The sequence below is a fragment of the Balaenoptera musculus genome, chromosome 11, assembly GCF_009873245.2.
Source record: "Balaenoptera musculus isolate JJ_BM4_2016_0621 chromosome 11, mBalMus1.pri.v3, whole genome shotgun sequence".
NCBI classification, from domain to species: Eukaryota; Metazoa; Chordata; class Mammalia; order Artiodactyla; family Balaenopteridae; genus Balaenoptera; species Balaenoptera musculus.
The window spans coordinates 92,594,635-92,618,060 of record NC_045795.1 but is presented as its reverse complement, the minus strand read 5'-3'; the positions used below and the strand labels follow the sequence as shown (position 1 = coordinate 92,618,060).

The following is a 23,426-nucleotide window of genomic DNA, read 5'->3' as shown; positions in this document are numbered from 1 at the left end:
CCTTGAAGAAGGAGAATTGGTTCTATTCACCTTTGTAACCCCAGTACCTAGGGCTGCACCTGGCAAATAGGTGTTTCATAAATGGTGGTTCGAAGAACAAATGACCCAGAGCACAGGGCCATTCCTCGAGCATGCCATGCGTTTTCATGCCTTTGCTCATGCTGATTCCTTTCCTGGGATGCCCCCTGCTGCATTTCTCAGCTAGCTCAGAAGTCACCTGCTCGTAGGACTGTAGAAGCTAAACTCCTCCGACCCTCTAAGGCCTCACACGGGACTGCCTGCCTACTTCTCTGTGCTGCTTTGTTCACAAATGAAACTCACTTCATTCCTCGGGCCATGGAACTTTTCCTACTGTATCCTAACATTAGAGGTCTGCTGTTTTCTGGATCAATTACAGTATCCTAGAGGGCAGGTGTTACCAAAGGCCTCTTTTGTGGTTCCAACACAGTGTAAGGACCACAGACATTCAAGTAAGGTTTAATATTCCATTCTTCCAACTGTGGGGAATTATTCTGTTCTTTTGTTCTTCCTTCCTTCCTTGCGCAGTTAATGTTGACAAGATGATAGCCCTCTTGCGTGAAAAATGCCAAACACTATCACGTGCTAATACGATACGAATTTCAAGCACTACTTCTTTTCCTACCAACTACAAATAAGGGTCACTGTGCTATACGAAGCCAGTTACATTTTCAAGGAAGTGAACCCTTCTCTCAATATTTATTCTTTTGCCTTATAAAGAAAACATGCAAAAAAAATTTAAGTTCTTAACATTAGTTCTCCGCCTTGGAATAAGAATGTAACAGAATCACATTTAGTATTCAGAGTCTCCTGGGAGGGGAAACTTCAAGATGAGAAGCATCATTAAGTAACACTTAGAACAGCAATTTTAATTAACTGTTCTTCGCAGTAATAGAAAAACCACTAACCAGGATTTTACTAATATCCTTGATAAGAACTTTTTCTCCTCAAACTGGCATTTTAAGAAAACAACAACCCACGAGGTCAATAACAGTAAAGATTAAATCCCAAGACATTCAGCTGTCTTTGCTCCATTATGCTGGTTTTTGGACCAGAAGATCTGCAAAAATATCTAAGTGATGAAGCAATTTTTGTATTTTCCAGTGAATGGTATTCTTTCATAGCTGTTTTAAAAAATATCTGTCACAGAGTTTCTTGTTCATTAATCATTCATGGAGTTTTTATATTTTAATTTAGAATTTTTTTCCCTTTGGAGGGCAGGAATTCTCACAATTACCATTTAAGAACCAGCAGTTCTCTGACCTGTCTGCATGGCTTTTTATGCAGAACAATTTAAGAAATCTTTAGGACTGGTACACACCAAATTTAATAAAATTCAAATCTTTTTTGATTTGAACAATGCTGAATTTTTCCTGTGATTCTGGTCACCTTAAAACCTAAGCAGATCAATGCTGGTAAAGGCACTTGAGAATATATTACTGGTTTCCTCCGATTTCTTCTTAGCCTATAACATCTTCCAAGAAAAAATGGTTCAATTTCAAATTCATTCATAGGGGAAAGGTTTTCTGAAGGGTGGTTCCAACTGCTAACTTTAAAACAAAAATGTAAACAGAGCTGAAACCAAGCAGTTTAAACCACACTGGTTTTGATGTCACTTAATGAACCTTAGTCCATATGTAATCAAGTTTTACATAGTTTGTTCAAGCCAAAATTTTGGCTTCATAGAAACGATTCTAATGCCAAGTCTCTGATCAGTGGTGTAACATGGTAATGAATGTATCACTCCTTAACGTTTAAGCGCGTGATGCGACTTCTGAAACTCTTTAACGTTCTTAAAAAAATGAATGAGAATTTAAACAGTCAACCATGAAAGGCAAACAGGGTACAGTGACAAAACAAAACAAGGAAAAATAAAAACACAATGCACACCCAAAATCAAACCCAGACTGTAGGACCAGGAGTTCCAGCCTGGCATTTTCAGGTAAAGTTGGATAAATTTCCTAAGAGCCTGCCGTGTACCTGAATGCCCACACGAAATAAAATGAGGGAATTGGGTGCAGTGCCATCTGAGGTCTTGGCTACCTCCTATACCTGTGATGCTCTGTGCGAATTCCCCAGCTTCAGTTCACTCCTTAGACCAGCGTCACTCGTTTGCACGGTGTGCACCACTGAAGCAACTTCAGAACCACCCTCAGGGAGCGATTCAGCACGCAGGATTCTAAGCATTGAAAGGACAGGCCCGGCCTATAGAGAAGGGCTCGAGTGGCATTTACTACCCGAGAATACCCAATAATAGTTTGTTTCAGACGTGTTTACAAATGGCACTTTATAGAGCGCTAAATACTTCCTTTATTTAGGTCTGCATGAGATCAATTTTTGTAAGATTTTTTGGCATCTAATTTAAAACATCTGACTTAATGGAGATTCTTGTAGCCACAGCTCTCTCAAAGGGAGCGGAAGGGAACTTGAGCATTGCTACATGCCTCATGGAGCTGCCTCGCTCTTCAGGGGGGACACAAGCAGCTGTAGCAGCCGGCGTGCTCGTGAATCAGTGTAGTCCTGTGGAGCGTTTGTCAGGTGTTTCACAGCGGGGGTAAAAGGTTAATAAAATAATCAGCAAAGTAATCTAGTTAGAGCTTCATTAGTTGTACTTATTTAGGTTATTACTCATTTTAGGTGGCTACCAAGCTCAGCGCTGGAGACAGCCTTCATAAATAAGGCCTTCTGCTCCCATTAGTCTTTTTATTTGTATCTTAATACACGTGAAAGGAAAGAACTTGAGGCCAAATGGTATCTTGGGGCTCAGTTTGGAATAATTTAGTTAGAAAAGAAAATACAATTTAAAGTAGGATTGTTAAAGTGCCATGTAAACTACCTCCAAGAAGAGTTGATCCCAGACAGGGTCTTCACTAGTTATTAGGTACCGAAGAGTAATAAATCACCTGTGGGTATACCTTACAACTTACCTCCAGGCCAGCCTTGCCTGATAACTATTGCTGTGCAAAATTTATAATCTTGTCTACGGAATTGATTAAAAGCTTTCAGCACCGCGTACGGAAGGCTGAACTGTTACCATGTTTGTGCAGGATTACCCAGTCAGCTACGGCAGAGCACAGGTCCTCCCAGCAGGAGATCACCACCTGGTGACTGTGAGCGCTCATTTTAAGGGGGTCAAGGGCGGGGCGGGGGGGGGCACCGGAGTATATAGGGTTTGCTACCAACTTGCCCCCTTCGCCCAACTTAGTTACAGGGGCAAAGCATTTATCTTACGGACAGAGAGCAGGGTGGGGCAGCACACCTGTAGACGGCTCAGCTCTGTGAGAGCAGGGATGCGGCCGGCAGACGGGCCACTGCTTCACCCCCAGCACCTGCCACGCCGCCTGGACTATGGGAGCCACTCAGTAAGGATCTGGCCAGTGAATGAACCAAAAGGAGTTCTTCCTTGACTATGGTTTAGCCCAGGATGCTGAATTTAAGTATCTGGGGTGAGGGGTTGATAGATCTGAGGGCTGAAAAGCAAAACCAGAAACAGCCTTTAATCTTTGGTCAGTGAAGGAAAGTCAAGAGTACAGCTTTACACATCGTGTTTTTCTGTACAGCACTTCATTGAAGTAGTTTGCATTTTCTCATTTTCTGGTTTTGTTTTTCATATGAAAACCTCGTCCTGAGCAGCAATGAAAGTAGCGTCATGGGCTTATCCTGTCAAAGGGCAGTGAAGGGGGAGTGGAGGGGAAACTGACGGACTAAATGGGTTTGTCCTCTGTTGCCCGTTTCCTTTTCTATCCAGGTGATAAACTTCAACGTTTTAACATGAGCACTACTGATTTTTTTCCTCACCACACTTGGTGTGTATGGTAGTGGGTGTGTGTGGGTGTGTGTAGGCAGGTGGGGTTTCTTTTCTTTACCTGGTCCTTTAATTCTGACAGCTGCCCAGAAAGATTAGTGACCAGCTTCATGGTGGACTCCAGCTTCTCCTGCAGGTTCCTCAGCTCATTCTGTTCTCCTTCCGAATCGCTGCTGACCAGGGACATGGCTCTCATCCTTGGGAACCAGTCAAGGTTTCTTTCCTAGAATCCACATGAAAAAAAGAGGGAGTCACTTCAAAGAGGAGAGACAACAAAGGCAGTCTTACCACACCATCTTTTCTTTGTGCCATCTTTCACCAGGCTCTTTCTGATTGCTGCAGAACTAATGTACTGTACTGTGTATTTCTTTAAACCCTTCAGTAAATATCTTTTTAACTGAATATAATTAAGCTGTCTTAATTCCTGGAAGAAATCACTTTAAAATGTGAGGAAAAGTGGGTTTCCAAACAAGATTCCTAATCTCCAAATACGACTACTGCCACTCCATCTGTGACCTTTGCAAATGACACAGCTAATGAGATTGGAGTTTTAAAACTGTGTTAAAATATATGTAATAAAATTTACCATTTTAGTCATTTGTAAGTGTACAGTTCAGTGGCATTAAGTGCATTCACACTGTTGTGCAGCCATCACCACCATCCATCTCGGGGATTCTTTTCATCTTCCCCAACTTCAACTCCATCCCCATTGAACACTAACTCTCCCACCCCTGGCAACTGCCTCCTGTTTGCGGTCAGCGACTTTGACCACTCTAGATACCTCACACCGTGCTGAATATTTTTTAAAGCACTATACTTGGAAAATCATTTGCAAACACTCTACAAGTACATGAATTTTAAGATCCCGAGTGTTGTGGGATCGACCCGATACGCGTATGGGTGTGTTTGCTTGGTAGAGGGTTAAGAGGCTGAAAATGGAGAGCGGGTTCAGTTTCCCTCTTTGTGAACATAGGGACACCACCTCTCGACTCTTGTTTCCTTTTCCTTCCAGCCTGAAACGGGTGGTGGGTGCTGTCAGTTGGTATAAGAAAGACCCATTCAGTCTCCTTCCCTGTCTGTCTCCTCCCTTTGTTTTGACACCTATAGCTCATACCTGTAAACATAATTTCTCACCGCTGGTTAACAGAATGGACAAGCCTCCTCCTCCCACCTCACTTCTTTCTGCCCACATATGCTTTTCTCATAAAAAGTACACCTCACACCTCCTGGGTGAGTTCTGTACAGAGAGGCAGGAATGAACTGTAAGAAAAGCTTCATCAGCTGGAGGTAAGGGGAGGCAGACTGACTCATTCCACATCCATCTGGCATCACATCTCACTTGGGCCATTCGGATCTCGTCGGGATGAATTCTAATAAACATCCTAACACAAATCATGCCCACTCCACCAACACACACACACACACACACACGGAATTTGCTGTTGTTGCTTTGTGTACACCAGAGATCAGCAGAATTTTTCTGCATAGTAAACATTTTCTGATAGTAAATATCTTTGGCTTTCTGGACCATATGGTCTCTGTCACAGCAAATCTGCTCTGTAGCCCCCAAACACCCATAGAGAATACACAAATGAACTGGGGTAGCTGTGTTCCAATAAAACTTTATTTACAAATGCTGGCGGAGGGCCAGGTTTGGCCCACAGTCTGGAGTTTGCCAGCCACTGTCGTATACAATAGAAGGCATCAACATACTCAAAATCAAGAACAAAATACCACAAGACGTCTAAATTTTAAAAAGCAAGATAACTAAACCGTGTCTTGACCTAATGCAATCTAGCAATACAGAAGCCAAACAAGAATTAGCTGAAGATATTAAAAAGAAGGCATACCACAGTGGCACGAGGTGTCCCATCTACTTGAGAGCATTTTGCTTAAGACGTGTGGGGAGTCTAGTCGGGACTCACTAGCCTGCCAGCGTCCTGAGAGCAGGAACCACCTTAGTACAGTGACTGGAACACAGCAGACCCTTGATAAATATTTGTGGAAGCACGAATGATAAATCCACTGCCTCCTGGTGGGCCCTGGTAACTAATGCTTAAACGGTAAACCTCCATTGCTTAGAATGACTGCTGGAAGAGGGAAGTGATGCTGTTTACCTTCCCCTGCCACACACCCTGTGATCAACACTCCCTTCCCATGTGCCCTGATGTTAGCCTGTACTTGTTCTCATCAACCTCCCACCACAGACAGAGCAGTGGGCAAAAGGACATTTGACAAAATACCCCATTTCAAAGATGACCAGCCTAAAACCCTGGAGCGTTGCCACGTCTAATCAGTTTTCTGCTGTGTGTCTACAGCGAAGAGGAGAGAGCAGACATCTGAAAACATTTAAGCACAGGAGCGACACTGAAAGGCAGCTGAGGTCACCTGTCACTGATTATACCACCGCCCCATGTTAGTCCTTCACACATCATCCCACCGTCCCACCGTGCCACTCTAAGGGAAGAAGCACCTGACTGCTCAGGGCACACGGAGGGGACAGGTGGCTGGCGGTTACTCTCAATAGGCAGCGCGGGCCCCGTGACGGAGGGAGAGATGGGTGGCCAGGCTGATGGACCATGGGCACAACTGCAGCAAGGCCGGCCATGTACCCGAGACTGGATATCCACGGGGACGGCTGCAAATGTCTGCACACTGACCCCTGAGGAGAGCAAGGTGAAGAGGAAAGATCCAAAGTCCCACTTAAACCGTCAGACTCAGGAGCATATGGACACACCATCGATGGGGATACGACAGAATGTGACGTAGCAGGGAGTTCAGAGATCGCTAAGGCCTACCCTGCGTGGTAATGCAGGACACAGCCCCAGGAGGGAGGAAACAATCCCTGTATTTCAAAGGAGATCCTGAGGATGATCTGGTGTTTACAGACTGTAAACTTCGATTACTGAGTATGTTTAGGGGGAAATATTTGATAGTTCTCTAGATTCAAGTCAAAAGTATAAGCACTCTTGGAAGAAAACATTTTAAAAAATACAGCATATTCAACGAATACTTAAGGAGCCCTTACCTTACATGCTTGGTTCTGAGGAAACAGCAGTGAGCCCCCTGCACTTGGTCACCGCCTCCTGGACCTCTTTAAACTGGACGTGGCTTTGAAACCTAAGTATGAGGTAGGGTTCCTGCCATCAAAGTGCTTGCAATTTAGTTAAGGAGAGTGGACATTTCAGTTAAACAAAGAATGGAAATAAAGCACCTAGGCCGTGTCAAATGAGCGGCAGGAAGAGAAGGGTCAATGTAAGGACTGACTACAGTGGTTTTGCGTGGCTGGAATCCTCTTCGTGGAGGGCCTGGGCCTGAAGGAAGGTTATCACTTGGCCAGACGAGGGGCCAGCGTGAGGGCCTTCTCAGCAGAGTGGGGGGGGGGGGCGGTTGGCACAGCCCTGAAACCAGTGTGGCCGCAGCTGGGGCAGAGGGCAGACAGGCGGGGCAGCAGCCCAGACCGCGGAGCACTGGGGAGCGATGCCGGCTGGGCTGGCGAGGGAGAGGGACGGCGGTGACAGGAGGAGGCCTGGACACATGGGTGGCGGGGAAGGGGAGGAAGTGACCGGAGCCCCTGCCCGACGAGGCGCTGGCAGAGAGAGCGGACGTGTACGAGCCGGAGTGAGAGCTCACCTGCGGCCCAGCGACTCCCGACATGCAGAGGAATGTACAACTGCCTAAAATGGGTAGAGAATTCATCTCAAACCTGCCTCTCAAATTTTCATGTTCATTTGCTTAGCAAACCCTCCATAAAAATAGAAAACACAGATTTCCAAACAGTCCATGTTAAACAGGTCTTCAAAAAAGAAGACAGAAAATCGATGCAAGAACCTGCTTAAGTTCCTTAAGTTTAAGGAACAGTTTCTTTTCCTTATTCTAACAGCAAGCGACCACACGACGATAGATGAAAGAGAGAATTTTTCCACGGCAGTTTCCCACCTTCTTCCATGGTGTATGTGATTTGATCCCTGGACTCCCAGGCAGTGATTTCAGAAAGGTCTCTGACAAATGCAGAATGCACAGACCTCATCCAACAACCGTTTACTGACTATTTCTAATTTCTGTGCCTGGCACAGGGCTGAGTGCTGAGGGTCTAGAGATGAGGAAGACAAGGTCCCTGCCCCCAAGGGGTGGAATGCAGTGCAAGGAGTGTGTAGTGCGGGGCTCAGGGCATGGCTCTTTGCTCCCGTGGGCCCCACTGCAGCCCCAGCTCCGAGCCCTGAGTGCCCAGTGAGCATCCGCTAGGCCATCGAATGGGGTCCACTGGCCTTAAAATGGCTGCTACCGGCATCTTTGCTCCTCACCGCAACGGCCAAGAGATGCACTCAGATGCTGTTTGTATCTGTACTTCTGTAAATGGGCTACCACCTGTAATCCTGGGGCATGAAGGCCCTGCCCAAGGGGTACATAAAGCCATAGACAGAAATAAAGCATCTTTTTAGAATGTCCATTTTAGTGGTTAACGATCGAAAATATTTTTATATTAAACTCAAAATATGCCCTTGAGAACATGAAACAGTCCGATTTTAAAGGTAAAACCCCAGGATTTTAAAGAAATGTCATACTTTTCACAGGCCACTCTGTACCATGTGCCCCAATCCTGGCAATACACCTTCGTTCTCCATTTCATGAGAGTCCTTCAGTACAAAGGGAGGAACAGGATTTCCTGGTCGAGATGTTTACCAATTACCACCTTAAAGGTTCTCCCTCACTGCCCTCCTCCAACCTTAATATCTAACAATGCAAAGCAGAGGTGGGGCCCCATTCAAACCCTAAACCACAGGAAACAAGGTGTCCAAGTGCTCTGGATGGTGTGTACCGGTAGCTCTTCTGCCCTGACATGGGTATGTACCCAAATTTGAGGTCCTAGGTGGTGCCAGTATTTTAATTAAATAATCATCCTGGGCTGTTAACTCTAATCTCAAATTACCAACAAGCATCTAGTAGTTAAAAATTAATTAACAATTCTAGCCAGACTGTTCTCTCAGTTTCCATTCGGCTTTGCACCCTGCGCAGTGGGATAAGCTCCGACGCAGCGTTAAGGCTCCTCGCCAGCAGGACCTTCTGCACAGAGATCGAAATCTTTACAGGAAGATTGTTAGACTATCCCAATCCTGGCCTTGGAGCAGAGAGAGAACCCCTGAGTCCAGTCACTTTCTCTGTAGCTCAGACTTTCAGAGCAAATGCTGAGCTTGTCTGAGTGCTCAGTGACTCCAGGGAGGCCTGCGCCCATAGTTCCCCAGCCAGCCAGGGGCTGAAGGTCTATAAATGTTTGCAGAATCCTGCCTTTATGTCCATTCCAGATCAAAAACATGTCTCAGTATCCTGACTTCTCTTGCCTTTTTAAGAAAGTCATCAACGAAGGCATTTTTGTTTCTACATGAATTCATCTCGGGCTGTGTGTGTGCGTGTGCACGCGTGCGGTCAGGAGGGTGGGTCCGGGGAGGCTCGTGGGTTCAGTGCACGTCTCTCAGCCGCATCTGTCGCTCTGGGTCTGAGAGCCCCTCTGCACTTCCCTCGCTTTCCTCGCTGCTGGCACCTCGCATACCAATGTCATTAGGCACTGTCTGCCCTGGTCCTCCTACAATCCAGCCAGCGCAGTTCCCGTCACAGCAAGCACTTCCTCTGTCAGAGCAGACAAACCGACTCGAGCCACAGCCGGAAGCAGGCTGACCACAAGCGCTAAGGTTCTGGGTGGTTCTTTTCTAGGTGAAGTTGGAAAAGTCCCTGCAAAGGCAAACACTGAACTTTTAGACACGGGGGCGGCACTGACCTCTTGAAATGTTCTTGACTGGAAAGAGGGAGGGTGTGTGTGTGTGTGTGAGAGAGAGAGAAACACAGAGAGAGGAGGAGAGGAAGTTGGATTGTATGATGCAAATGCTCATCATTCTGAGAAGCGTTTTTTTTTTTTTCTTCTTCTTCCCAGGTTCAACTGAAGAGGCTCTTCTAAGAAAGACAACTGAGATCATCAGTCATGCCTGGCGATGCTTCGGTGACAGGAGTGACTGAGGGGCAGGCCTGGAGACAGATGCTTGGCCACCCCATGTATCCAAACCTCCCCATGTATCCAAACCCCCAGAAAATGCCTGGAAGAGAGCGGAAGGGGAGGACTGAAGATAATCCTTAACTTTTCTAAAGCAGGAATATATTACACTCAATGAACTTCAAATATTTGCCCCTCTTGTGAGTTAGGGTGACTATTTGCATTGAAGAGGAAGAAAATAATCTTTAGAGCTCACTTTTCTAAGATCGTGGAAAACAGATAAAACACAGAATCCATTGCTTTGGGCGAAAAATAGTGATAATAACTCTACGTACGCTCAATGACTCCAGAATTGTCATTTATAGTATCTATTATACGTTAAAAAAAAAAACTAAATTGAAAAAATAGATTCCAAAGGTAAGAAGATTGAGGGTTGGGGGCTAGAGGGACGAACAGGTAGAGAGCACAGAGGACTCGCAGGGCAGTGAACCTATTCTGTTTGCTGCTGTAATAGTGGACCCATATCATTATACATTTGTCAAAGCTACAGAACGTACAACGCCAAGAGTGAATCCTAACGTAAACTACTGTCTTAGTTAATAATGATGTATCTAGGTTAGTTTATCGATGGTAGTAACTACACCACAGTAATACAGAATAACGGGAACCGGCGGGTGAGGTGGGGAGAAGGGGGCATACGGGAACTCAGTCCTTTCCGCTCCGTGTTTCCTGTAAAAATAAAACCTTTTTAAAAAATGGATCCCACACCTGGAATTTGTTGGCCAGCCTGAAATTCAAGGGTCCAGGTCCCTGTGTCTCACAGGCTTGTTTCTGTAGCAAGCCCATGATGTCAGTGCGTCAGCGGGAGGAGCTGCGTCCTAGGGTCCGGAGCTGAAGCCCTGACAGTCCAGCGTGTTCGCAGGACACTGAGCTGGGGTGAGTCAGCCAGCCAGCCTGGGTCTCTGCTTCCCTCTTTGTTTTTTTTTTGAGAAAGAGATTACTGGCTACTTCACAGGGTTATGTGAGGATCAAATGGCTGTAAGAACGTGTCCCGTCACTGGAAAAGCACTATGCACAAGTATAGGTCGGTGTCAGCGGCCTAAGGTCACAAAGCTGGTCTGCGGCCCACGATGCCGACTCCAGGTGTGGCGCCCGACTCCCACGTAAGTTAGCTCTCCTCTCCCGGGGTGAGGGTTTCGATTTTAGAGGCACAGATTTCTCTTTTGCCGACGGGCCATGGAAGGGTGCCCACGCTGCTCGCAAATGCAGGCGTCAGCGTGGTCTGCTGCTCTCGTCTCGGACGACATCACCCAGACAGGCCCCATTATATAATCTTCAGCTGGGCTGGAATGACCACTCACCCTTCCAGACTCAGTTAATAGCTGTCCTTGGACGATACGGTGTAACAGAGATGGGCCCCCGCCAGGGAGAGAACCACACCCATTTCTGATGAAATCCCTAGGCGAAGTCAGCTGCAGAGTCACTGCTTCATGTCACTATGGGCCCTCAGGTGAAGTGATGCCGGGCTCCCACTGGGGCCGCGAGAAAGCAGCGCTCCCTACTTGGAGAGGTGCAGCTGGGTCCTGGGCCCCTGGGGTGCCGGGAGGAAGAAGCCTGAGGTCACAGAGGAGGGGAGAAAGGTGGGGGACGGCCTGTGCTGGACCAGGGCAGGGCGGGCCGGACGGAGATTCCTGATGAAGAGCCCTCAGGCGAACTCGCCTTCTTCTCCAGGCTGGCTCAGGATGTTCTTGCTCAGGCCACGTCCCCTGCACGTTCAGTTAGCTAAGCAATCTACCAGAATGTTCCTTGTGGTTACATATGGGATTTTAACAGTTTTTCTTGGTTTTCCTCTATTCTTTTTTGCATTCCACGAGTTTTAAACTTTGATCTCTTTATACAATGGTGGTTTTTTGGGTTTGTTTTTAGCCTACTTAAAAGGCTTTCCAAAGTTCTTTGCTATTGTTTCGGGGAAAAACACTTAGTGTTTGTCTTTGGACATACACTCACGCACACCCACGTGCCACCCCGCTCGCTGCTTCACCTGCAGCAGGGTCCCGCTAGGTAGCGTGTCAGCCTCTGGCTGCTGTGCTGGAAATCTCCTCCTGATTGAAATGGTTTTACTGAAGGCCAGCCCTGCCTAGACACCCTGAGAAACCGGTGATGGGAGGGTGTCATCTTTGTCACCGTCCGTACAACTTCAGTGAGAATTCAAGGGTGCGCCACCACCGCCATCCTGACTTGTGAGGGGTTTGGAAGGCAAGGTGCCCACAGCCTGAACTCTTCCGGGAGAAAGTGCAGATTCTCCAGATTCCTCAATCCTTTCCAACCGCCCCATTTTACCAAGCTGCCCCTTGCACTCTAACCCACACACTCACTACCTCATTCACACGGGTCTCCTCTCTCCCTCCTGACACCTCCCTACATCCACTCCTGACACAGACCCTCGGTGGTCGTTTGAAAGTTGCTTCGTGGAATTGCAGAGCTAAAGGTGGCCTAAGAGACCCTCTGGTTCAACTTTCTCACTTTATAGGTGGTAACACAGTGGCCCTGTAAAAAAGTGCGTTTGTGAAAGGAGAAACTGAGACCTTGTCCACGTCATAACCTTTAAATACGAACAGCTGTACCTAAATGCTAGCATCTCTTCCTCATTCTCACGTTCCCTAGACACACACTAGTAGGCCTCATTCTGAAGAGCTACATTTTAAAGAATCCTGAATATATGTACTCGATGAAAACAAATTCAGCACATTCTCACGAAGGCCAGGTGGTCACACCTCTCAGTGGCATCGGGCACTACCGTCCGGCTCTGTCAGACGCAGTCCGTGTTCAGAGCAGAGAGGAAATGAAGGCGTGAAGGCCAGGGAGTTACCGGCGTGGCGACGGAGCCGGGGACCGAAGGGGCAGGGACGGTGGCCCAGTGGGGTCTGCGGTGGGGGAGGAGCGGGAGGCGGGCTCAAGGTGTGGAAGGGAGAAGAGTGCATTTTGGGAGCTTAAAAAATCTGCTGAATTGGGAGAAATATGCGTGTAAAGAAATATTTTATATACGTGTACAAGCATGTACAAACACGTCAGTCCCCACACACACCCTGGGACTGACCCTAGCAGAGGCGGTGAACCCGCCGGCAGCCACGCTCGTATTCCGCCCAGGCTCACGGACCCGAGTCCCGGGGCCCTGCGCGAACGGCAAGTTCATGGCTCCCCTCGCTGCCACACACAGTGCCCTCGCACACCCCGGCGAAGGGCAGGCGTGGGAGACTCGGAGGACAGGGCCGGGAGGGCCGTGCGCGGACCCGGCTCCCGATGCCGAGCGCTTCCGGACAGGAGGAAGCCGCCCACAAAGCACGGCCGCGCAGGGGCGGCTTCGTGCCTCCACACTGGAGGGCGGGACGCGGTGTGAGCCTGGGTGGGGAAACCTAAGCTGGGCAACTGCTCCCTGCAGCTGCCATGGACACGAACCCCGGCTCAAGCGCAGAGGGTGGGGCGAGAGCGCGTCTGGCCGGCTGGGTGGCACGTCCAGTGATGCCGACGCGCTGTTCCCAGCCGCCGAGAGGCGAGTGCCAAATCCCTCTCCACTTCCCCCGCACTCCGCCGTGCCTGAACTCCGCCGTGGTGTCAGCGGACTTCAGAAAGCCTTCTGGGCTGCATGAGAGGGCAGCGCAGCCCGTATCCCTACCCAGCCCCGCCGAGGGCTGGCGGAGCCCAGCGGGCATCTTAAGCAACCCGTGACCTCCCGGCTCAGGCAGGAGAGCGGAAGACACATCTCGGGGTCTTATCAACAGCCCCCCCCGCCCCACGGCATATCCTCACTGGAATTCCAGCATAAAAGCCCAAACCCATTCCTGTACCTCTGTGCGGAAGCAGAGGGTTTCCACGTCACGGTATCACGCCGCCTGCCAGGCACACAGCGAAGCACAGGTGAGGCGAAAACTCGGGAAAGGGGAGGTCGGGGAGCCTTAGGTGCACGCCCCTCCCTCTGCACCCGAAGTCCGAGGAGGCCAAGTGAACTGATACAAGATGGAACACACTGGAAATCTCCGGGGGATCAGTGTGTGTGGGGGGTGGGAGTAGGGGGATGGGCAGGCAGGGGGAGAGCGCGGCCTACGCTCCTGTGGGAAAAAGTCGGCGCCAGGCTTCAGGGATGATGGATCAGGAGCTCTGATGTTTAATTTTCAGGGAGTTCTGTGCGTTCACATGAGTCACCTGGGTGTGGGAGCCCAAGTCTGGCTGTGGCTCCGGTGAACCGTCCTTCCCCTTTAACCAACCCCTCTCTCTCCCCAAATGTGGTCACCAAAGGAAATATCATCCCCTGTTCCAAGCTTAGGTGAGGGTCACGAAGTTTATCAGATTGTAGCAAGTCCAAATGAACACCTATGGCAGGTACTCCCTTTGTAAGAGCTGTTCTCTGCCATTCCTGAACTCCCGTCTTTTAAACAAGCCCTGTAGCACCGGACTCAGGTGGCTGCCTGACTAGTGGTGCTGGCGGCAGCTCAGAGACTTAACCCCATCGTGTTATTTGTGCGCATTCCCTAGGGGATCCTCTCTCCTGCTCTTCTCCCTATCCCCCTTTTTCCGGCCCTTGCCTCTTCTGAAGGCAGCTAATTCAGCACCGCTGCGGAGAGGAGGGGCCCGGGAGGTGAGCCAGTCCTAGTCAGGAAAACCTGCTGCATCCAGAGCCCAGCGGCTGCGGGTTCTCGACACTGAGGCATGTGTGCGAGCACAGGTGGAGCCACACTGAACGTGCACATGTCAGGACACCTCCAGGGTGGGCGCTAATCAGCAGACCTGGATGTGAATCTCAGCCCGAGCACTTCTCAGCCGTGTGACCCTGGAGAAGCGGTTCAACCTTCCTGGGCTTTAGGTTCCCGTCTGGGAGATGGTGATAGTGCCACCTGCAGTGCTGTTATGGGGACCAAACAAGATCATGCACGCAAAGCATTTATTTCAGTACATACTGATTAAACGAGACCTATTACCACGGTATGATCCAGTCTGCTCGGGTCAGGGCAAAGCACGGCACAGCCCACAGTTCACAGGAGCACCCTCTGTGCCCCAGAATCAGGCTGGCATGGAAGAAGGTTCTCCCCAGCTAGGTCACCGTTCAGTTCACTCGTCAATTCACACGCTATCCCGGCAAAGAGGAGGGGCCAGAGCAGCCCCTGTGAGCTATGGATGAGCGGTACCCCATCTGATCACCCTGTCTTTAAATGCGATTAACTCAAAAACACACCTCTGAAAATACACTTTACGTTGCCAAGGGAGAATTCCAAGCTTCAGAAGGGAAATCTCTATTTTATTAGCAAAACAGATGCCTTAATATTTAAGTGATTGTTTGGTCTTCTTTACCAGCCTTCCCTCTTAATGCTTCTCGAGTTTCTAACTTTCAAGAATAACTTAAGTCTGCTTTTCAAGGACTGACTTTTCTCCTGAGCTTGACTGTCATAGAAAATTGGGCTGCTGGGTCTTTGCTTGGAATCATATATTTGATCTTTTACCTACAACACGCCCACTGTGCAGTATTTAAATTCCTTCAGGCAAAGATACTCACAACTGATTTACCACTTATTCTGGTTAAATACATCAGACTGCATGGCCTATCAAATCATCATGTATAGACTAACACAAATTCTCATTTCAGTTGGCAATGGAGAAAAGCCAAATAGCTCTAAACATCATTCAAGCAAGGGCGTGTGGTACATAAATTATAGTCCAGGGTTAAAAAAACAGTCCACTTATTATAAAGGCTATCGCCAAAACTCTACGTGGTAGCACCAGACTTCAAGTTCATATGGGGAGAAGGGAACTCAGGGTTTTTCCTCCTCCTTTGAACTGCCAGGGCTAAGTGAGGTCACTCTGTAGTCACATTTCTCTGAACGTTCAGCCCTGTCTGGGGCCTGAGTCAACGAATCTGAGACCGGCTCTGCAGTACCGGGTGGCGCTGGGAGTCCTGTAACTCAGAGAGTCACAGAAGAGGCTGAGGGTCCCAAAGTCACCTACTCGCAGCGCCACCTCCCATCATGTGCGCAAAGCCAAGAGACGAACCCACCAGCTAACCCAGTATAATCGTGATAGAACCTAACACACAGCACTCCGGGGGCACTCCCCACATCGCCGGAACCCCTGGTCCTGGGCACTGAACCCGAGCAGAGGACAGCCCTAAACACACAGAGAGAAGTCACACGTATCCGTGACCGACTCAACGGAGAGACAGTGATAACATCAGCCTCGTCCTGCTTCAACATTTAAGGACACAACAGTTTTAAATTTAAGAGAGAGGAACACACAGGAATTTTCCACTGGAGGATGCCCATTCTGACTTTTCTCAGTAATAGCACGTCAACAGCCGAGACGCCTTATGCAGCCCTGGCACCTAGGAGTCAGTGTTCGCACCAGCTGTCCACACTGTAGCCCTCTGCTTCCCGGCTGACGGCTCTGTGCCTGAGTGCTTACCGCCTCTGCCCCCGCGCCCACACGCTCCTCTCCTTTCCACCACCCCGTGGACACGTGAGGGGACACCGACCCTGATTCACACATGGGTCAGGGAAGGCCCGTGACTTGCCCGGGGTTACCTGGCTCGGAAGGGCCAGAGCCAAAACTCACACCTTCGCTGTTCTGCCCCCCAGATCCCATTCTTAGGTGGTGATGACTTCATGGGAGGCATCAGCCGGGCCCTGGCTTTGCCAGGAAAGTTCCCATCTCCAGTGAAAGGAGAGGGAAACAATTTTCTATTATGTTTAGACGAAAACTAATTTGTGGGTGAACATCCGGTTGCTAAGTTCTTGACTGTGAGGCAGAGCATCAAATGCTCCTTTCCAGATGTTTCCGTCTCTAGAGAGAGGTCCTGGCCCCCTGACCGTCGGCCAGTTCTCGAGGGAACTGCAGCCTCAGGAGTTGCCCTCTCAAAGTCAGCTTGGGCCTCTAAGAACCCTTCTCCCATCAGAGCCCCTGGCAGAGTCTACTAAGCAGTTGTTGGTTTCTGAGATGAAAACCTAGTTGCCATCCCTGACACCCCATCTGCAAGCAGTTGTTTTCGGGGCATCTGCAGAGCTCGCCCACCCTCCGAGCGGCCGCCCGGGGCCTTTTCCATTGGGCTCTGTAGGGTCGTCTTTTGGCAACTGTGACATCCCAGTTCTTTAGGAGTCCCTGGGATCTGAACGAACGGGCTAAAGGAGAGCTGAAGAAGAACTCAACACCCACAGCCTCGAGCCACGGAGCAAGAGGCGGTTTTCCCGAGGAACCCAAAGAGCCCGTCGCAGTGATTTCTTCCGGGACGTGATAAGCCAAAGGGCCTCACGGACTCCTGGCCGGCCTTTCCTTCCGTCTGACGCTGCTGGTCAGCTGCCCTTCTCCCTCCTGACGCTGGAGTATTCGCAGCCTCCCGGAGTTGGCTTCTTCGAGACATCTCCTGGCTTCTCCTCCCAGGGGCCCGCCTCCCGAGGAGGGACGCTGAGGACCGCCGCACCGGCTGGGGCTGCGTCTGGGGCATCTAAGTGAGCCCATGACCGGGGCAGGGCGGCGGGGGGAAGGAGCCAGCGCCATGGTGGCGGCTGAGTTCCCTCGGGCTGCCAGCCCCGCACTGAGTGACTCAGCTGGGCACCCCCAGTTCCTAGCCCACTGTGGCTCTCCAGGGAGCCTGCCCGGCAGGGGTTCATGCGGCTTCAGGGCGAGACACCGCCAGGAACGGTGTTGGCAAAATGGCATCGCCTTTCCGCTGGTGGATCGAACGCTTCCTGGGCCCTCGCCCAGCACACAAGACATCTGGTTCCTCAGCAACTTGGACATTCAGAGTTCAGAATTCTTTGATGCTACAGATTTTTAGGCTGTTTGACAAGAAGTTCTCATACAAAGGATGATGCGGATGGGAAAGCACGGTGAACGCAGGGGGCTCTGAGCATGCTGGGTGGCCGGCTGGGGGTGGCTTCTGGCTCGTAATCCTCATCGGATGACTGCTCACAAGCCTCCTGTTAAGTCTTCATGACTGAGACGGAAACCCAGAAGTGCACCAGACTTTTCTGTGACCGTAAAGCAAGGTGATTAACAGAAAACTTCAAAACTGGCCCCCGAAAGACTTAAAGACAGGGCACGTTCAGAGAGAGGCAAACGAAGTAAGGGGAGAAAAGGAATGTGTGATGAGGGTGAAAACTACAGGCTATCTCTTCTAAACATTAAAGGATTTAATGCAAACGCAGGTTGGTTTAAGCAATGCAGATAGGTTTGTGTCTGCATGAATGCCGATCAAACGCGGTTTAATTTGGCACTGTCGACACCAGGAGGAAAAGAAAGGACCTGAAGGCTTTTCAGTTAATGTGTCCTGACCCCGGAAACCTACCCTGTGAACATCTGCACCCGACAACCACCAGAATTCCCAGTCTCCCTCCCTAAGAACAGACCCTGCTCCCACCTGGCCCAGAGCCGCCAGCACCCTCCCCGTGTCCTCCCAATGCTGGGGTTATGGAGTGCAGTTCCGGGTCATTAAACCCGGACTTGCATCCCAGCTTCTGAGCTCTTCCTGGGCAGCTTACTTAACCTTAAGCCTCCCTTTCATCTGTAAAAGAGGACATCCATCACCCTCATTCTGGGACTTGTGTCTTTTTCTCCCCCTTCTTTGTGTTATTTTTTTCTCCTTGCCTTCTCCTACTCTAATCACTCTGGTCTCTCTACCCTTCTCTCTTTCTTTTTTTTTTTCTAATTTGGTTGGACCACGTGGCTTGCGGGATCTTAGTTCCCCGACCAGGGATCGAATCCGGGCCCCCTGCAGTGGAAGCACGGAGTCCTAACCACTGGAGCGCCAGGGAAATACTGTACCTTCTCTCTTTTAAAACTTTTCAAAAAGTCGTCTCTGTGGTGAAACCCCATCTATTTCTCCTCACCCCCAAAGTTCTCTCTTCCTGGCTCCCCACTTTGGGTAGTTTTCTTCATGCAACACAATAAGAGATGTGGAAGAGCTTCACAGACCACAGACAGCTAAATCCACATAGAAGAAGGAATGCTTCTCCTCGGCAGTCACATAACCAGTTTGGCTGATAATTTCTTAAAACAGTATCTGTTTTGTCTCTCCTGTTAGACTCTTACTATTCAGCGTATGATTCACGAACCAGCAGCTTTGGCATCCCCTGGAAGCTTGTTGGAAATGCAGAAGCTCAAGTTCTGCCAGTGCCTGCTGAATCAGAATCTGAATTCTAACCAGCTCTCGAGATGACTCATATGTACATTAAATTATGAGAAGCACGGAATTAGACTTAAGGGCCTCCATGGTACAGACGGTACAGCATCCCCAGAAAAGCCCCTCAGAACTGGGTGCTCAAGAACTAGGGCCACGTGAGTACTGGCCTGCCGGTGTCCACCGCCAGGGATCAGCCCTCACCTGGGCTTTCTTTGCATAAAAAGCCTTAAAATCACATCTGCATAAAAAAACACAGAAGGGCTCATTTAGGATAACTTATACCTGGGCAGAGTGCTCAAGTCCTTGGCAACAGGAAGGAGATCAGTGAATTGTGTAGTCTTTCTTCCCGGCTCATGGTCCCCGCTCCTCAGTGAGCTGGTGTAAATCACAGACTCCCTGAACTTCACAGCCCATGCCTCGTCGCTTTACCATACGCCCCTGAACGTTTCAATGAAGTTCAGAACCACAGGGATGAAAGGACAGCTGGCCCGGGACCCCCAGAGCACACGCCTGGTGCCTCTACAAAGCCCTGCCTGAGAAGAGCACTCTGCAAACCTGCGGCAGCTTCCCCCTTCCCGGGCCACGGCGGTCACGCTCCCCGTCAGCCAGAAGATTCATTTGGGACTCAGATTCCTCCCTCACGTGATCCCTTCCTGATGATTAGCAAATTGTCTCCCAGAAAGGCTAGGCTGAGGCCAAACAGACCAACCAGGCTGAACTACACCGAGTGATCATTTAAAAAATATACCGCTTAGAGACCAGGTCTTATATAAGGAGAAAAAACAGAGAAGGATCCGTCATCAAGAAAAGAGGCCACGTACATAGAGATGGGAAGGCGGGCTACAGGGTGAGATCTAGGTTAGAAGCCCAGCCCCGGTTCGGGCGGCCGTGTGCTCATCTCTCTGAGCTGCAGTGCTTCCTCCTTTAACCTGGAGATGACACCACCTGTCTGGGGTTTCTGAAGATCACCTGCAAAGACTCACGAAGAAGTTCCAGAGCCTAGCGCCCGGTCCGTGGTAAGGGATCCGTAGACGCCGGCTGTTATCTTCCCCACTGGCTCCCAGCACCATGCTCCGAGTGGAGGCCAGGCCAGCAGGCCGGAGCGCGACCCGCCTCCAGGAGCTCTCCCCGCTCACCTTGATCATTTCCGCCACGTAGCTCTCGGGCCCCGTGTACTCCGTGGAGTCCTTGACTTTCACCAGGACGATGAAGCACAGGTAGTGCCACATGTTGTGCTCCTCCTTGATGTGCTCTTCAAAGGTGACGGTCTTGTTGTCAAACTTGTCTCTTTCCAAGCCTAAAAAGAGACAGAAAGCCCCGAGTGAGCAGCCGTGGCGCAGAAAAACCCACGAGAGAACTGCCCATAGAGAGGCGGCTGTGGTTTCACTCCCATCTTTCTAAAGGGTTGGGTTCTGTTGGCCTTATAAATGCATTCACTTCTGCATCATAGCAGGAAAACACACAGGCTGTGGGTCAGATGGACTTGGGCTTGGGTTCCACCTCTGCCACTGACCAGTCACTGTTTGGTCTCCACCTTGGTGCCTTAGCTGCCTCCTCAGGGGATGGGAAGACAACCATCTAGGTTCCAGGAGTGTGTGTGGGTTAAATGAGTGTGGGTGTGACAGGCCCGTGCACACAGGCAACCAGTGAATGTGAAGTCCCTTCTCCCAGGTAAATGTCAAAAGGGAGACACGTTAAAAGGTTTGTGAGGAGACAGTGTAAGGACAAAAAGAACTAGACATACAGTTTAAACGCCAGCTGGTAAGTTTATATTTTGCAGAGGTATAGGTGAGCAATTCTGAAAATAGCTTCTGTGTATTCTTAGATTGAGGAAATAAATGAATACATGGTGATACTGGGAGTCAGATATCTAACTGTCAAAGAAGGGAGCACAAAGATGGAAAGGGAGAGAGAGAAAATAAACTCTGATTGTTGAATTGGAATTAGAGGTATGGGTGTGAACTCATCCTTTTTCATGTGTTTATAAAATAGATAGAGAACTGTGTGGATACATGTGTCCTCTAGATCTGTGCCCTAATTAGCCCTGGGAGCAGTGACACACCAAGAGGAATGAGTGCACCCAGTCACCAGATCTTGGCTTCTAAATACCAGTCTCCACTAAACAGAACCAGAGCTCTTTGGAGAAATGGCTGATACCAACCAGGGCTGGGTCAGGGAAGATACAAGATGAGCTTGCATCTAGACTATCTCATGGTGCTAAAAAAGTAAGAAAGTCTCCATAATAAATGATGGTGACATGGCAAAAACACAGAAGCCAGCTTTGAAGGGGCTCTCAAAATCTGGGGCAATCTGAGCATCAGAATAAATTGTGACAGTAAAGGATTACATAACCCACTGAATTAACTAAAAATACACAAATCCATTGTGTTACAAATACAAAAGTACAAATATACACAGGGAAAAGAGAAAGTTATTTGTTAAAGTAAAAAGCCAATTAACAAATGTAGAAAGAACAAGAAAGTAAGAAAATCATCATTTGGCAAACATCACAATCACAGACTCAGGAAAAAACTGGATGCAGAAACTGGTGAGTTAACATTTAATTTGAGAAATAATGGGATATTTATGTTGCCTCAAAGTATCTCCTCATAAAATGGTTCTCAATTACAAAGAGCAGAAAAGTAACTTCAGTGGAGAAACAGGGCAATTACCAGCTTAACCAAGGGATCAGAGTTAATACAACCAGTTATAAGATGAACTGGCATCATGTACCTCCTGATATGATGCACTGAGGAGAATACAGCATTTCTTTGATGTTCCTATAAAAAAATGCATAATCTCAATCTTACCATGAGGAAACGTCAGAAAATCCCAAACCAAGGGACATTCTACAGGACAACTAACTTTTATATTCTTCAAAAATGTCAATGGACTGAATTCAACACATGACCTGGGACTATCATTTGCTATAAAGGACATTATTGGGATAAAGTGTGAACTTTGACTAGGATCTGTAGGTTAAGTAAGAGTATTACATCCTTGTTAATTTCCCAATTTTGATAATTATATTGCATATATATGAGAAGGGCCCTATCTTTAGGAAATATATAGTATTGAAATCGGGATAAAGGGGCATTGTGCCAGCCACTCTCAAACTGTTCAGAAAAATAGTGTGTGTGTGAATAAAGAAAATGAAGGAAAACTTTAACATGTGAGGAACTGGAGTAAAGAGTATATAGAAATTCTTTGTACTATTCTTATGACTTCTGTAACTGGAATTCTGTCAAAATGAAAAGTTTTAAATGGTTTTAAGGGGGCAAAAAGCTAAGATCTTAAGTTTTGAAACGGAAAAATGATCATTCTTTGAGTAGACACACCAGTAGGAAATTTATGTATTTAGTAACTACATTATGAACAATCCTGAAATGACTACTCAGCTCCCAGATTCCTACATGATTAATCTGCATTTACATGTATTTCCTTGTAGTTATACTGAAAATGGTATCTTTGGTACCCCATGCACCTCCCTTATGTAGCAGTTTACTACTTATCATTAAGTGCCTACACAGTGCACGTGCTATGCTAGGCATGTTTCATAAACTAGCTCTCCTAAGTCCCAAGATAAGGCAGAGAAGTACATATTATTGTACCCATTTTAACAGATGAGCAATAAAGGTTGAGAGAAGTGAAGTGACTATACCATGGTTACACAGCTAAGTGGCAGAGGTTTAATCAGAAACCAGGCCTGACTCCCAAGCCCAAGCTCTGAACATTTGCACTATATGCTCTTAGAGGACTCTATTTCCACTTGAAACCTGTTACCATCTGCAGTAAAGACATCCACAGGCTGGAGGTGGAGGGAAGATCTCCATTCTAGTTACTTAGAATGGGAACAAGAGATGCTCTGGCAGCCCAACAACCATGAGACCCTGAGACACATACATTTCAAATGATGTACCATGATGTTTCTGCTAGCCCAAACTTCATTTCTTAAAACCAACTGGCAAGCGCTGCACTAAGTCCATGGGCACTCCAGATACTCCCCAGAAGAACGGATCAGAGGCCTGCTCAGTGCCAAGGGCAGGGACGCTGGAGAACAGCAGCGGCCCTTCCCACGGAGAGTCTGGGCACCCCCAGCCCCGCGGCAAAAGCCAGGCTGCACCACTCACCGCAGATAAAGCACGTGGTCTTTAAGATCTCCTCTTTCTTCTGCTTTTCACTCCTCAGATCGGCAAAGGTGTCAATGATGACCCCGAAAATCAGATTAAGGACAATGATGATGACCATGAAGAAGAACAAGAGGTCATAGATCACTCGGGCAGCAAAGAGGGGCTCCTGGAAAAGAGGCGCCTCCGTCAGCGGATTACCCCCTCTCCCCAGCACTTGGGTCTGCAGGGCTCGGGGCGGAAGGAGGGGACTTGATGCATCCAAGTCAGATGTCCCAGCCCTCCTGGCCCACCCCAACCCCCGGCAGCGCCGTGTGCTTCATTCGGCACGTT

The 23,426-nt window shown here is 48.7% G+C and overlaps 1 protein-coding gene and 1 long non-coding RNA gene across 7 annotated transcripts in view; one reads left to right on the top strand and one right to left on the bottom strand.

Moving 5' to 3' along the window:
• LOC118903532 overlaps positions 1-10,555 on the top strand; it is a 133,814-nt gene extending 123,259 nt beyond the window's left edge. For 5 of the 6 annotated variants that reach the window (XR_005021832.1, XR_005021829.1, XR_005021828.1 and 2 more), the window contains one exon: positions 9,750-10,554. This is a non-coding gene — a long non-coding RNA (uncharacterized LOC118903532). Of the gene's footprint in view, positions 1-9,749 lie in introns of all 6 variants that reach the window. The other variant, XR_005021827.1, reaches the window with a different exon arrangement.
• ITPR1 (inositol 1,4,5-trisphosphate receptor type 1) overlaps positions 1-23,426 on the bottom strand; it is a 320,973-nt gene that overhangs the window by 5,219 nt on the left and 292,328 nt on the right. Inside the window, 3 exon segments of the mRNA XM_036868683.1 lie at positions 3,885-4,046; positions 20,103-20,263; positions 23,097-23,262. Coding sequence (XP_036724578.1) covers positions 3,885-4,046; positions 20,103-20,263; positions 23,097-23,262 — 489 coding nt within the window.